The 13846-nt window shown below is 41.5% G+C and overlaps 1 protein-coding gene across 1 annotated transcript in view; it reads right to left on the bottom strand.

Annotated features, from left to right (window-relative positions):
- LOC119013145 (potassium channel subfamily K member 2-like) overlaps nt 1-13846 on the bottom strand; it is a 39474-nt gene that overhangs the window by 13264 nt on the left and 12364 nt on the right. The window contains exons 5-6 of the mRNA XM_037087547.1: nt 9506-9623; nt 3480-3640 (exon numbers count right to left, since the gene is read on the bottom strand). Of these exons, the coding sequence (XP_036943442.1) occupies nt 3480-3640; nt 9506-9623 (279 nt within the window). The remainder of the gene's footprint in view (nt 1-3479; nt 3641-9505; nt 9624-13846) is intronic.

The following is a 13846-nucleotide window of genomic DNA, read 5'->3' as shown; positions in this document are numbered from 1 at the left end:
GCACGCCCGCTCAAGATGTGGCGAGGTGGCACAAGGCAAAAGTCATAGTTGCAGATATCATACTGAATAATTGCGGATGCGGCTTGTGCAGGTGTAACTATTTTTTATTTTGGTTTTAATTTGACGTTAGCCCTGTCGTCCCTCTTTTGCCTCACAGTCGCAGAATATTAGATTTTCATCTGCGCGCTGCTGTTTTCTTAGCTGCCTTTTCCCACCTGAGGTGACTGCTTTCAGCTGGTTCCCACTTGTACTTGTTTTTTTTTTTACTTCCAGTTATGTAAGCCCAGAGCACAGAGCCTCAGAGGGGGAAGAAGCGCAAAGTGCAGGCAGACATCAGATCACTGACTCCGTCTAATGGGCGCTGTGCCGAACAAAGCACAGGACAGTGGTGCACAGTTTAAAGCGACCTACGGTGGACTAAATTATGAACCAATGTAGCTGAGGTGGTTTCTTAGCCAGCACGCTCTCTGCACAGCACAGCAGCTACTTCAGCAGCTGTTACAGTCCATTTATTTTCTTGCTGGAGCCAGCTGACAGCCTCTCTCCTCCTCCTCCTCCTCCTCCTCCTCCCGCGGGAGGGAAGCCACAGAGAATCAAAATCGTAATTAACCTGTTGCTGCCACGTGCCTGGATTCTTTATGGCATGCTTTTATGGGAGATTTTACACTCTCTATACTTACAGCTGCACAAATATATTAAAAGAACATCCAGTAAAAAGGATCTCTGATCTCAGCGTAATTATTTGGGGGATTATTTAACATTGCTACTGCGAGGCTATCTCAGCTCAGGGTGTATCTGCATTGAGGCGTCTCTCGGCTGAACACATAGTTATTTGCAAAATAGAGAAACAAAATGCAGCAGGATGAGGATTGTATTTGTCAGTTCTCACAGTGTTGATACTCATCCGACAGTAACCTCTCTGGGGACTCCATCATCAGGGACGTCAAGACAGCCGAAACACAGCTCCCTCCCCTCCAGCTACTGTCAACAGAGAGGCTGACTTTTGATACGTGTCAGCACCAACAACACCACGCCACAGCAGTCTGAACTGTTTCAAATCACAGAGGCCCCACACTGGAAAAGCGATTCCAGACAATTCTCTGATTCCAGCTCCTTAAATGTGATATGCCTCTTTCACAGTAATCTGATTATCTCTGTGTTTAGGACAACACATCAAGACATCTGAGAACTTCATCTTAGGCTTTGGGAAACACCGACAGACTTTCCTCACCATTTTCTGCCTGATTTGAAAGACAGATTAGTTGCAGGCCCAGAGGATTTCACTCTCTAATCCCAAACCTCCCATCGGGTCATGATATTAGCTGGTTCTTATGACTCCCCAGCCAACGTACTGCACGCCTCCAATCACAGTCCGCTGACACCCAGATTTACAGGGAACATGGATTTTAACAGGTTCTCACCACCTAATTAGCTCTTCACAGTTATATGAAGCAAAGTGATGTGTAAGTGTTATCATCTGTGCTGTTTTTTTTTGTTTTTTTTTAAACCATATAGCGAGCTAATTTGGTGTTCTGCTGACTCCTGCTTTGATTCATACATATAGATTTTAATGGAAAGCACAGAGAAACGGCCTGTATATCCCCAGGAGATTTTGTGGCTGGTCGCAGAAATAATTGCACGTCCAAAGCAAAGTTTACAGGAAACCAAAACTATGAGTTATTATTCAATAAACATGGACATTGTTCAATCAATATTTACTTCATATTTTTGCATTAAAGCAAAAACTTGTCTACTACTTGTTTCACATCTATTTATATTCATATTTGTGCAATATGTAAGACTGAGCCATATCTCAAACTCAAAATAGATAGCGGCAATTCACCAAAATATGTGCTAACTGCTGCTAACTATGGCTGTCATTAGCTAGTTATCTTAGTTAGCTGTGCAGCTAGTAGACAGGATTGGGAGCTGGAAGAGATATTACGAAAAATGTCAGGATTAAGTTTAACGCTGTAACAGAATACATCAACATCTTCAAAATAGCATCAAAGTTGTTATTTATCTGTATTTTGCTGATAATTCTAGTTAATTCTTGAATGTTTTAATCTTACATGTCACATTAATAACATGTTTAATAAAAAATAGGCCCACATCCACATACATAACAAGATTTTTCAGCCAATAGTATAACTCTGTTGGCATCGCGTGGTATTTGTGTTTCGTAAATATCAACAAATCAAGGTTTTTGGTAGTTTGGTTTAGATTTGTTGAAAAAAAAAACAAAAAAAAAAACCGCTTGTGGCAGTGACATTAGCATTAGCCACACTAGCGTTACGATTAGTGACGTTAGCGTTGGTGTTGCTAGATTTAGCGATGTAAGCGACACACTGGCAACAGTTTGGGGGTCAGATGATTCAAACAACAGCCACATTTAGTGCACAAATGTTTTTTTCAGTAACACCTTGAATTCCATTGTAGCATCTACAGTTAGACTTTTTCTTCGTCTGCTTTTATTTTTGCAAACCGCTTTGTATTGCACCCATCTGAGTGATTAAGTTATTACGGCTCATTATCGTCCATCCAGTCATCAAATAGCTGGACAGTCCATTCATTAACCACTGTAAAAGCACAAGCTTCTGGTTCAGGGATGGGTAAAAAAACAAAACAAAACAAAAAACCCCAAAGCATAGGTATTTGTTTTACTTAGAGAAAATAAAAAAAAGAGTCTGATGCATTTAATCTGCTTTAGGTGAAACTCCTTGACAGTCTCTGCTGTCGATATCTTCCTTAGTAACTGAGTGGCTGTTTAATCGCTTCCTTACTTCAGGGAGAGCCGTTGAGTTTCCAGGAAAGAAAACAACTAAAAACTTAATGACCATCCATCAATCTGACTGTCCATTTATATTCTCTGTGTCCAACATGACTAATGGTGCCTTCTAACTGCTCCGGCAGAGCTGTGACGTGTGTTTTTCCTGTGCATGTGTGTACCGTACATTCTGTGAACGGACATAAGTCAATGTGTAACTTGTGGCTTGGTAAATCAGACCACCATCGTTATTCCGGAGTGATGTATCTATCTGTGTGCTGCTAGTTTATTCTGCTGCTTTAAACCAAGAAATGAGACGCAAACAGTCCAGCGAGCTCAGCACAAAAAGTGAACACCAGAACTTGTTTCTTTGCTGTAACATTTAGTGATCTGGGCTTTCATTACTGGGACAAAGTGCTTTCTAGATCAGGTTTCCAGGAGTCAGTTGACATGGCAACCCCAAAACTGCAACCAGCACACAATTTCCTGATGTTGCTTTTCTATTTAGGGATATTTATGTTGCAGATTTAACCTTTACACTTTGCAATTCTTTATGCCCCGGCAATATAATTTTACAGCTGCCTTCGCCTACCTGGATAATTAGGTCGTCAAATGTGACCGTGATGTTGACAATAAAACAGCTCATTGCACCCAGGTAAACATACAGGCAGGTGCATGTGATTGGACGATAAAACACAAAGAAGGAGCTCACCACAATCATCTTCTCTACTTTGGCGATGCCCTTCCCAAAAATGGTCCCCAGCTGGTCCCCGACACCAGCCAGTAAGAATCCAAACAGGGGAATCCCCAGCAGGGCGTAAATGACACAGAAGATCTTGCCGCCTTCTGTGTGAGGAGAGATGTTCCCGAAACCTGACGGAAAAAAAGAAACAGATAGTAGTAATCTGGAAAAACACAGTGGTATGGTTTTAGAGTTTAGAGCAGTGTGTATGTTGTTATAAAGATGAAGTTCCTATAAGATGAATATGTTGCATTGTAACGTGCACACGAAAGAAAGGGAACTGATATTTTGATGTTTTCAAGGTGCAGTTTTATTTACTTTTATGCATAAAACTTTTAAGAGAAGACTGTTGAGTCATGCGCATGGCACACTCAGACTATTGAAATTGTGTCGGATGTACAAAACATTTTGTAATGCTGAAACAAACAACACAAAGAACATTTACAGACATGTGGTCTGTGTGACTTTCTTTGCTGCAGGGAATGACTTTCGGTTGTTCAGTTATGCTAGACGGTATTGTATTGATGTTTCTGAGCTCATTATGCTCTGTTCTGCTGCTCTTTTTGTTTTTAACTTTTTCTCTGGGAGGAAACAGACAGCATTTACGCTTGACAGACCCTGGGAATGTTGGAATGTGATGCTTGTGTCTTGCAATTAGGCTCTGAGGAAACCTAGAAAGTGCGGTCTTTGTCCACCGCAAGAGCAGAAGTTATGACTGAGGGATAGTTCTTGGCTTTACCAGGACTTGTCACTGTATATTTTCATCAGCGTTGCCAGAAGCAGTTCAAACTAAACTGGGCTGACAATAAAAATTGTTCACAAAGCTTGAGTTTGAGGAAACCGCAGCAGAAAAGCTCTGAGAATTCTTTTACGAGTGAGAGATGGAAGTCGTGTCAAAGCCTTGACTCAGACTAGAGTTCATGATTCACACCCACTGTCCTCAAGCAACACTGATGTGAATGAAAAAACAGAGGGAAAATATATATATATATATATAAAAATGAACACCAAGAATGAAAAGACATGCAGTTGCAGAGTATGCTTTAAAGTCCATCAGTGTTTCGCTGCCTTTCATCTTCTCTCAAAACCTGTCATCATGTGCAGCCAGAGGAGCTGATGAGGCTGATAGAAGTGCGTGTCCTCGTAAACACGAGTGCCTCAAAACCTGCTGCCTTAAGTAAACCTGACTCTGCACGTCCAGCGGCATGCGACTTTTCATTATTTAACGTCTCATGGAGGCTGCATAATGAACTGCATCCACTTTCCTTTATTAATGGAGTTGTGCGTCTCAGGATGGGAGCTGCAGGGCGCCTTCTAACGACTTCCCAGAGTCACTTCGGAGTCGAGGGACTCTTAAGTGAGAGAAATGTCGTCAATCAAGTCTCGCTAATTTCATGATTAGTTCAGTGGGAGGCAGGATGCCTGGATTCATTTTTAACGCCACTGGGTTCACCTCTGTTGCAGAACGAGCGAGAAACAGCAGCTCTCTAATTTGCAGCCGCACTTTCTTCTGTTTTTTCTTTTGACTGAATCAAACAGAGTAATTATTGTTTATATTGTCATTTCTTAAATGCTACAATAATATATGACGTGAAAAGCGAGGTTCAGTTGGTGTCATGCACTGGATTAAAATGCTGGCATTCAGAGATAATCGGCTGACTTTGTATTTAAATAGGCGGAAAAAAGGCAAAATCAGTCTAAACAAGCTTGTTGGTGCACTTTTAAAAAGACAATTTAGGCACTCGAACATTGCTAAACAAATTGAGAAAATGGCATTTATTTGATATGTATTTGACTAAAAAGTCCAATTAGCATCATACGTGACTTCAACGCTGCCTCCATGAATAATAGATCAACCTTTAAGTTTCCACTTTATAATGAGTTGAAGCCTTGAACCGGACGAACCCGTTTATCAGCGCGGGCCACAAATCGCTGCGTTCACGACATCACTGACAAGGTTATGCAATGATCACAGGCAGTAACGTGTCACGGTCTGCGCTGTCTCTTGGCCAATAAAACCTTAATGACTTCCTTCTAAACTCATTAAGTGATGCTGGGAGGAAGAAAAAAAAAAGTCGGCTGAGAACAGTGATTGCTGGTTGGTGGATCATTTCATTGAGAAAAAAAAGTTATTGAAATCCTGCCATGGTGGGTTTTAGGTGGTATTAACATAAGCTGATTTGGTTTACAATGACTGTGATTACAGCTCTTTGTATCTGACTTTGATACAGGTCATTCTGTTTGGATATTCGGAATTAGGCCTCATTCCCAATCTAGCATTTAACATTGTACAATAATATATGATGTGAAAACACATAAGAAAATTTCAACATTCACAAACTGGCAAACATCATCAAGAGAGTGCGAGGAAATAACAGCGTTAACGTGTCTAAGATGTCTAAGTATTGTGTTGAAGCTACTGAAGTTAGCATACTAACTAGGAATCAGGACACCTGCACTCCACTGGAAACAACGGTTTTTCTTCTAGATCTGTTTGGATCCAGCTGGAGTATAAAAGTGGGAGAGAACCAGCCGAGGAATCCTATAGGGAGGAAATACAGCGAGATCAATCGCAACTGCCCCTGTGTTACTCCCAGGAGATGCAGGAAAGGAGGTATAGTCATGAGGCTTATTCAATTCATTTCCAGGGTGAAGTATACAGATGAAAGTAAGCAGAGTGGAGATGCTTTGCCTCAATGCTGCACAGCCAATTAAAGATCTCTGCATAAACAAATCAATCTTTGGATGTGAACCACTTTTAGCTGAATGAAAGCATGAGGAAAGAGGCAACTCGCCGGCAGAATTGTTTCCCTCTCTGGACTTTATTGTATCTCATATCTGGCTGATCACTGACAAAATAAAACAATGATTTTTAGAGAAGCCTCTATGAAATATTCTTTCTTTGTATTGCAGCAACGGCCAACAGAACATTTTGTTCCAATCAGGATCATTATAATAATCGCCTCCAGACAGCACTGCAATTATGCGCTGTTAACACTAACAAGTGTCAAAGGTAACATGAAAAAAAAACACAACCTGGGAGTTGTATTTCTGCAGCAAAGTCAAAGCTGTGTGACTCTGTGTACCTATTTCTCTTCTGTGCATGTTCGCTTTGCAACCTTTCCTCACAAACAAAACAAATCTGTATATAGAGGTAAATTAAAATCGCAGAGCCCTTCTGTCTTTCTATCGGTCAAGTCAAACATCAGTAAACCTGCCTTTTGTAAAGCGCAATCTCTGCAGCAACGAACAAAACAGAAAATCAACATACTTATTCTAAGCTGAGCGGCAGAGGAAAATAACAAACCCACAGTGGAGATTTTACTCCCTACCTACATGTGATTACCTATAATCTCTTACAAAAGCACAAACATTCTCCAACCAGAGGAAAATTCAATTCATTCCAATGATGTAATATTTTCTGCGATGGAGGGGCGAAGTGGTAGCCCAACCACCCATCAAACAGCTGAAATGTTAAGGTCTGCCTCGACGAGACTGGTAAGACTAGCTGTGCATGCGTGCTGTTGCTGTGGCCAATGGATTTTTGCCATGAAAGATGTACCAGCCTGGTGCAGTGCAGCAAAATCTGGGTGTGTAGCAGGAAATAGTCATCACGACTGTATTTTTCTATACACAACAACAACCAACCTTAAAAAACACACTAATTAGGGAGCAAAATGAGTTTATTTCGGCTCAAGGTATTGCGGTTTGAATTTGGAGAGCAGGATGCAAGAGAGGTGAAATGGAGCCCAACAGCCCACTGAACAGAAGCAGCGATCTGTCAAGGTCCACTTGGAAGAGCTTGATGAGCTGTTGGACTGGCTGTGTGTATGTGTGTGTGTGTGTGTGTGAGCTGTTCCATGTTCCTGATTAGTATGTTCTTACAGCTGGAGGTGACACAGAGAAAGAGCTGTCGAGCGTCATGTAAAAAACATGATGGAAAAGGGAAGTGTGCCAGAGTCTCAGGCTGTATGAAAGTGCAACAGCATGGAAGCTCCATGATTATGCACAGCCGTTCAGAACAAATCGCAGGCCCTTAAAGTCATATGCTTCTTGTAATGCACATTTCCACAATCTAAACATAGCAACATGTTCATGCAATATAAATAAAGACATTACGATAAGTGATTCAAGACCATACAGTAAGTAAAATACCACGTTTGAACTACATATGCAAATGAACAATCCCACCACTAACTAGGATGGCACTCAGTAGAGTGCATGCCAACAGTCCCCTTTAATTCAATTAAGCTTAATCAAATATCAAATAAAACATCCTGGTATCTAAAACTGTATCAAATTGTATCAACCATGTATGTATTGGTATCGAACAACCAACCGACCAACCAACCAACCAACCAAACCAACCAACCAACCAACCAATCCTGCTAACAGACAACCAACCAACCAATCCTGCTGACAACCAACCAACCAACCAATCCTGCTAACAGACAACCAACCAACCAAACCAGCCAACCGACCGATCCTGCTGAAAACCAACCAACCAACCAACCAACCAACCCACCAACCAACCAACCGATCCTACTGACAACCAACCAACCAACCAATCCTGCTGACAACCAACCAACCAACCAAACCAACCAACCAACCAACCAAATTTTGACACCTCTAGCAATAATAAAAAAAAAAATATATTCTTTTGTTCTAATGGCAGACCCCTTTAAAGGGATATTCTGGTGTAAATTTAATCCATGGTCTAACACACCGTGACACAGAGTAAGACCCCCCCTCGAGAGATCAAGTTTTCCGACTGCTCGCTTATGTAGTTTTGGCAAACACAGAAAAGACTGCACGATAACAATACACTGCAGTCTATGCCTCCACCAAGGAACTGCCTTCAAAAAGCCACTCATAATGCTCAGAACAGCATCAAATTCCAGCAACAGTACATATGGGGTCCCGGTACATAGTTCAAGGCATTTCTATTGAAAAGAGAACACAGCTCACTACTCTTCCGCAGCAGCTTGCTCATTGTGAGGAAGCCCTGACCAGTCAATTACTGAGTGCAGTTAGAAATGCTCCGTTCTTTTCTCTGTCACCTCTCAATAATTGTTATAAACTGGTAGGCAAGACACATATGAACTTTGATTGCATTTCCATGGAGTAATAATCATACATTTTCATCCCTGAGCTGCTTAACTCTACTGCAATCGGTAATATGGCTCAGCTACATGTAGTTTAAATCTCCCCGACACTGACTAAAAGTCAGTAGATGTATCCAGACAGAGAAAGGCCACATTATCTCCACCAGACGCTCATTAATTTAATGATACTATATATTGCAACTTGCAATTATCATTATGTTGTAGGCTAAATTGCAGTTAATGTCTGTTGTTGTAAATAAATGGAAGAATTGGCACAATAATTTTTGGGGGGATTAATTCAGTTATGTCTTATCTGTTATCTTAAGTGTGTTGCAGAGAGTACCTAACCTTGAGGATTTATTTACTGAGAATAATTTTAGTGTAGACCAAAAAACACAGCTTTTACGGTCCAAGACTGTGGCAACAGCCTGTCCAAACATTCAAACAAACAACTATGAAACTAAGCTCTGTTTAGCAATGTTTTTGTCACAGGGTCATACGCATTTAGGTTTAGGATCCTGGTATACCTGCTTGCAGTTTGAGTTATTTCCTTGCTTACAGAGCAAATTTCTGTTGTTCTGACCGCAGATTTTTTACTGCTTTGTTTTCCGAAATTGAAAAGCAACTGAAAAGGCAAATGCAAACTTTTTTTGGTCAGCATGTGCAATTTCATGCCAAAATGATCATGAAAATTGTACTGTGCTTCAGTAGTTTCAGAGTGTGAAGACTAAAAATAAATGGACTGCGTGCTTTTGGACATTCAATCATAGATGATTTTAAATCCTGAAGAGTACTAGTTTATGTCTTAACATGCAGTGAGTGTGAAGTATTGCCAGAAGCTTCTCCAAGGACAATGAGGAGGGAGCATTTGAAGCATGAAAAACGACCTACCAATAGTGGTGATAACAGTCCCGGCGAAGAAGAACGAGGAACTGATGTCCCAGAGGCTCTGCTGATTGGTTGAGTTTCCTGAAGGGTTCACACCTTTTCGGACTGCTGAAACCACTTGCTGCAGCAGGAAGAGAAAAGAAACAGGAAAAAGTTACGCATGAGGTATGAGATGGGCTGAAGAACATATGAAAATTGGTGTTAATCAATTTCCTGCGGGGGAGACAGATGACAGCCAAGATTATCATCCAACCCAAAACCAATTTAGAGTTGCGAGGTGCATCTGTTGCCTCAATAAAAGTTTACGAGAAGGGTTTACATTTTAAAAGAGTCACAGTTACATTCCTATGGTTTAAAATGAGGTGCTCCTGAAAGATTTATATACAGAGCATTCATTATTCACACATCATTAAGCACCCACAACTTGAAAACACACACACACACACACACACACACACATTCTTGCCATCTACAGTATAGGATGTGATACAATATGCATCAGATTACACAATGCTCTCCGAAGCATGAAATGTGTTCAGAAACTGTACATCCAGCCTTCAGGGAGCCCAGCCTGGATCGAACATTTTAACACATTTTAAAATGGATGAGGGCAGTCGTGTTGAGTGCCTCACCATGCCGGCAAAAATGCATGCAGGGGGATCAAGGCTACATGGAAACTGCTGTGCACAAAGAAATCCAAGGTGGTTTTATTGCCCATACTGCAGCAAAAAAAAAAAAAAAAAAAAAAAGTGTATCCTTGACCAGGTTAAAAGGTAAAAGGAAACATCAAACGTAGCTGCCCATTTGTATTGCTGTATTAGATGTAGAACTCGAAAAAAAAGACATCAGAGTTTAAAGGGACAGTTCACCCCAAAAGCTTGTAATGGCATGGTAGGTAAACAATAATGGCGTCCTCTTTGGCTGAGCCGCAACATTAACTAGCTTAGGTAGCTGGCCTGTTGCCAATGAGCAGATGCATGTTTCTTTCTGCGCAGTGGTACATAGAGAGAATATAGGTCCTATACGAAACTGCTCATAAGAAAGGCTGGGTTATGATCAATGAGGTGACACATTGCGGTGGATTTTTTTCAAAAGGACTCTTTTTTTCTTCAAAACCCAACAATTCGCACCAAAACAATCGAAATGGATGAACAGCACTACAAGTGCCAGGAAAAGTGTATTTTGGCATTCCTGAGCAGTGTTTTCTCCTCCTGTAAACGTGTGACAACATGAAAACTGCGGAAATCTGATACCAGCAGAGAGCTCATCTGTTTATTTTTCCACTTCTAAAACAATTTGAAGCATTTTGTTGATCATTTGAATCATGTTTTTTTTAAAAAAAGTAAAGATAATTTTGAGCTGTACTGACAGGGGGATTGTAGCTGTGATGTGATACCAGCTGGTCGAATATTGTGCTGATTGGTCTTTCCCCGGTGACTGTCAGTGTGACACGAGTCTCAGCTGAGGGTGAGAAGCCCTCGAAACAGCCGGTTGCACAGGAAACAGGACAGCAAGATGTTTTCCTATTCAGGGATGTGCTCTGATGACCGGAGACGTGAGGCGAATGAAGCTACCAGCTGGAGGGAAAACACCGCTGTACAACTTCTCACACCCACAGTCAACTAAACATAGAAGTGAGGAGGAACATCAAGCTCTGCAAAGGAATCGTCCAGTATTAGAGCAACTGTGAAGAAACAAGCTTTGGATTTCTCTGCTTGATAAGGTGGTGTGCATTTCTTCAAAACTGAAGATCCATGAACTCTGTCTATTAACAAGAATGAAAATCTGCTCGTGTTACATATGGACTTTGTCGTCATTTCTGCCAAGTTCCTGAATGTGAGTTTAGGCACAAAACTGGTAAATGGATCCTCAGCCAGCTTCAGCTCATAGCCGATAATCACACTAGATCTGAAGGTCTACGGGGCAAGTGTTTGAGTGTGTGATGGAGGGGACAGAGAATGCAGGAGAAGCCAATTCCTCAGCAGCTGCATCTCTGTACCTCCTGATCTCATCCCAGTGTGTCACTGTGCTGTTCCTTCACAGTGGTGAAAGGGCAGTATTCCAAAAGGCTGGCAATTATGAATATGTCTGCCGAGCACTGCCTCAGTGTCTCCCCCACATTAAAGTGAGATGTATGCTGAAATGTCTCTGTGTTATCAGGGGGGCTTGCCTTCAGCTCATTTGTCAGCGGTATGGTTGCCCACACATCTCATTCGCACGCTGCTCTCATTTTCAGCAGAGAGGCTCAGCTCTGCTACCTTGGCCTTCGATGTGTGAGACTGAAGTGTAATTCAAATTGACCCAGTATTCGAGACAGAGCAGAGCTCTTTTGACCGCTAACATTTGGCACCAGCAGCCTTTGTGATCTGCAAAGGCTTCTGACCTCAGGTAGGTAATTGTCTCATAAACCGCCTCGGATGCCTCTTTGCACTTTGGAGATACAGGGAACCGGTTGTAAGCTTCTCTTAGCATTTACTCTGCTGGAGGCACAACTCCTTGTGAAAAACACAGCAGATGAGGATTTTTGAGGCCACTCTCCTCCATCAGAAATTGGTCTTCCACATTGTACACACCTCTCATCACAGCTTCGGTTACCAGAGGAACATTTCTCGAGAAAGGCCAATACAGCTCATGTCATTGTCCACTGACCTGACATTCTCACCTTCCAAGTGAAATGTGTGGCCGCATTTGCAAAAAGCAGCTTTGCATGCCTCGCTGATGTGGTCACACGTCATGATTGAGCAGTGTTCAGCAATAGCCATGGCCATGATTGCCTCAGCCGGCTTGGAGGAATCAATTTTCTTGGATTGCTTTGTGGAATTGTAAGCCTTGGAGATCTAAAATGTCTTTCTAGAGGACATGCACATGTTTATGTCACTCAACTTGGCATATAAAAAGACTGTCTTGTAGAGGAGACGGTATAGAATTGGCATTAAATGATTTCCCATGCAGGGTTTCAGGATGTGGCTCCCATTCCTTCCTATACTTCTAAGTGCATATGCTAGAATGAGACATGAGGGAAGCATGAGTAACAATTATGAGAAATTTTATGAAGGAGAAGACTAGGTGCATGAAATTAGTTTTTATACATATTAGATGATGTAATAGGTTAACTTATAAATTAAGTTCCAGAAGTGTTTAAAACAAACACAGTGAGGTTCGTGCAGCTCTCTCGTTCAGAGACTGCAGTAAGGCCCATGTGGGTGTTACAAGTGAAAGTGTTTCGTGACAATCCAATAAATCTTATCTGATTTACTGGTGTCATATTTTTTATTATGCTCTGACAGAAATGAAAGCATTGCACAACTTAGCTGTATTAGATTAAACAGATAAATCCTCAAAACATCTTCACGGCTTGAGAGCTATGGCACTTATAATGTAGTGCACCACTTTCTCGTGCTTTAAAAAAAATTTCAATCCAGAGAAAGCTTCAGCTCACCTGTATGGTTCAGCTCACCTTATATGGTTTTATTGACGAGGGCATCAATAAATCAAATGAACGCACTATAACTAAACAGCTAGTGGCGTCCTCCTGCCTGCCCCCTGCACACTGTGAGTGACAAAATGGTGAGGACCCAAAAGCAACTGAAACCAAAAGCGAGCTTTAATGGAGCTGATGGTCTAATACAAAAGGAACGCAACAGAGGCAGTCCAAAAAGGAAAAAAAAAACACAGTCAAAACAGAAATCAACAACTTAAAAATTAAACAAGTAGAGCACAGGGCTGGTGGACAGGTGAGTCAAGCCGACGAACCAACGAGGAGCAAGGAGAAATCACAGGCTAATATACACAGGGAGTGACTGACTGATGGAACACATGTGAAGAGAGAAACAGACAAAGAAAGGAAGTAGAAAATGAAACATGACAAGAGGATATGAACAATAAAATATAACAGGAAATAAATCCAAACTATTAAACACATCACGCCTGTTAACTGCCTATGCTCGGTGCAAAAGGAGAGGAAGAGACCCTAGTGCTTATGGCAGAATAGCTGTGGACTACAATCAACCTGAGCAGCATTCATGGGGATAATTTATGATAATATACTCGAATATAATTCTCACCTTTTCTCTGATGATCTGAACAGGGCGCTTTGGCACAAGGCACTCTTTGAAATAAACTAGCTCAGAGAGTCTCAAAAGAAGCCCAATCTAATGGGAAAGTTTGCAAGACTGGCAAGAATGGCTATCTTGACATGTATCCAGCAGCAGCAACTATAGGTTCTGTGGTCTGCTGCCCTGAAAGCCGGAAAGTGAAATCTGAAATTGACTCTTGCTGTTCACTGCAGGGAGAAAGAAAAAGTGTTTCTTGGCCCAAGTGGTTTTCTGAAGATAGAGAATCATT

This window comes from Acanthopagrus latus, chromosome 22 (genome assembly GCF_904848185.1).
Source record: "Acanthopagrus latus isolate v.2019 chromosome 22, fAcaLat1.1, whole genome shotgun sequence".
Lineage (NCBI taxonomy): Eukaryota > Metazoa > Chordata > Actinopteri > Spariformes > Sparidae > Acanthopagrus > Acanthopagrus latus.
The sequence above is the reverse complement of the archived record's forward strand: the minus strand, read 5'-3'. Positions and strand labels throughout refer to the sequence as shown.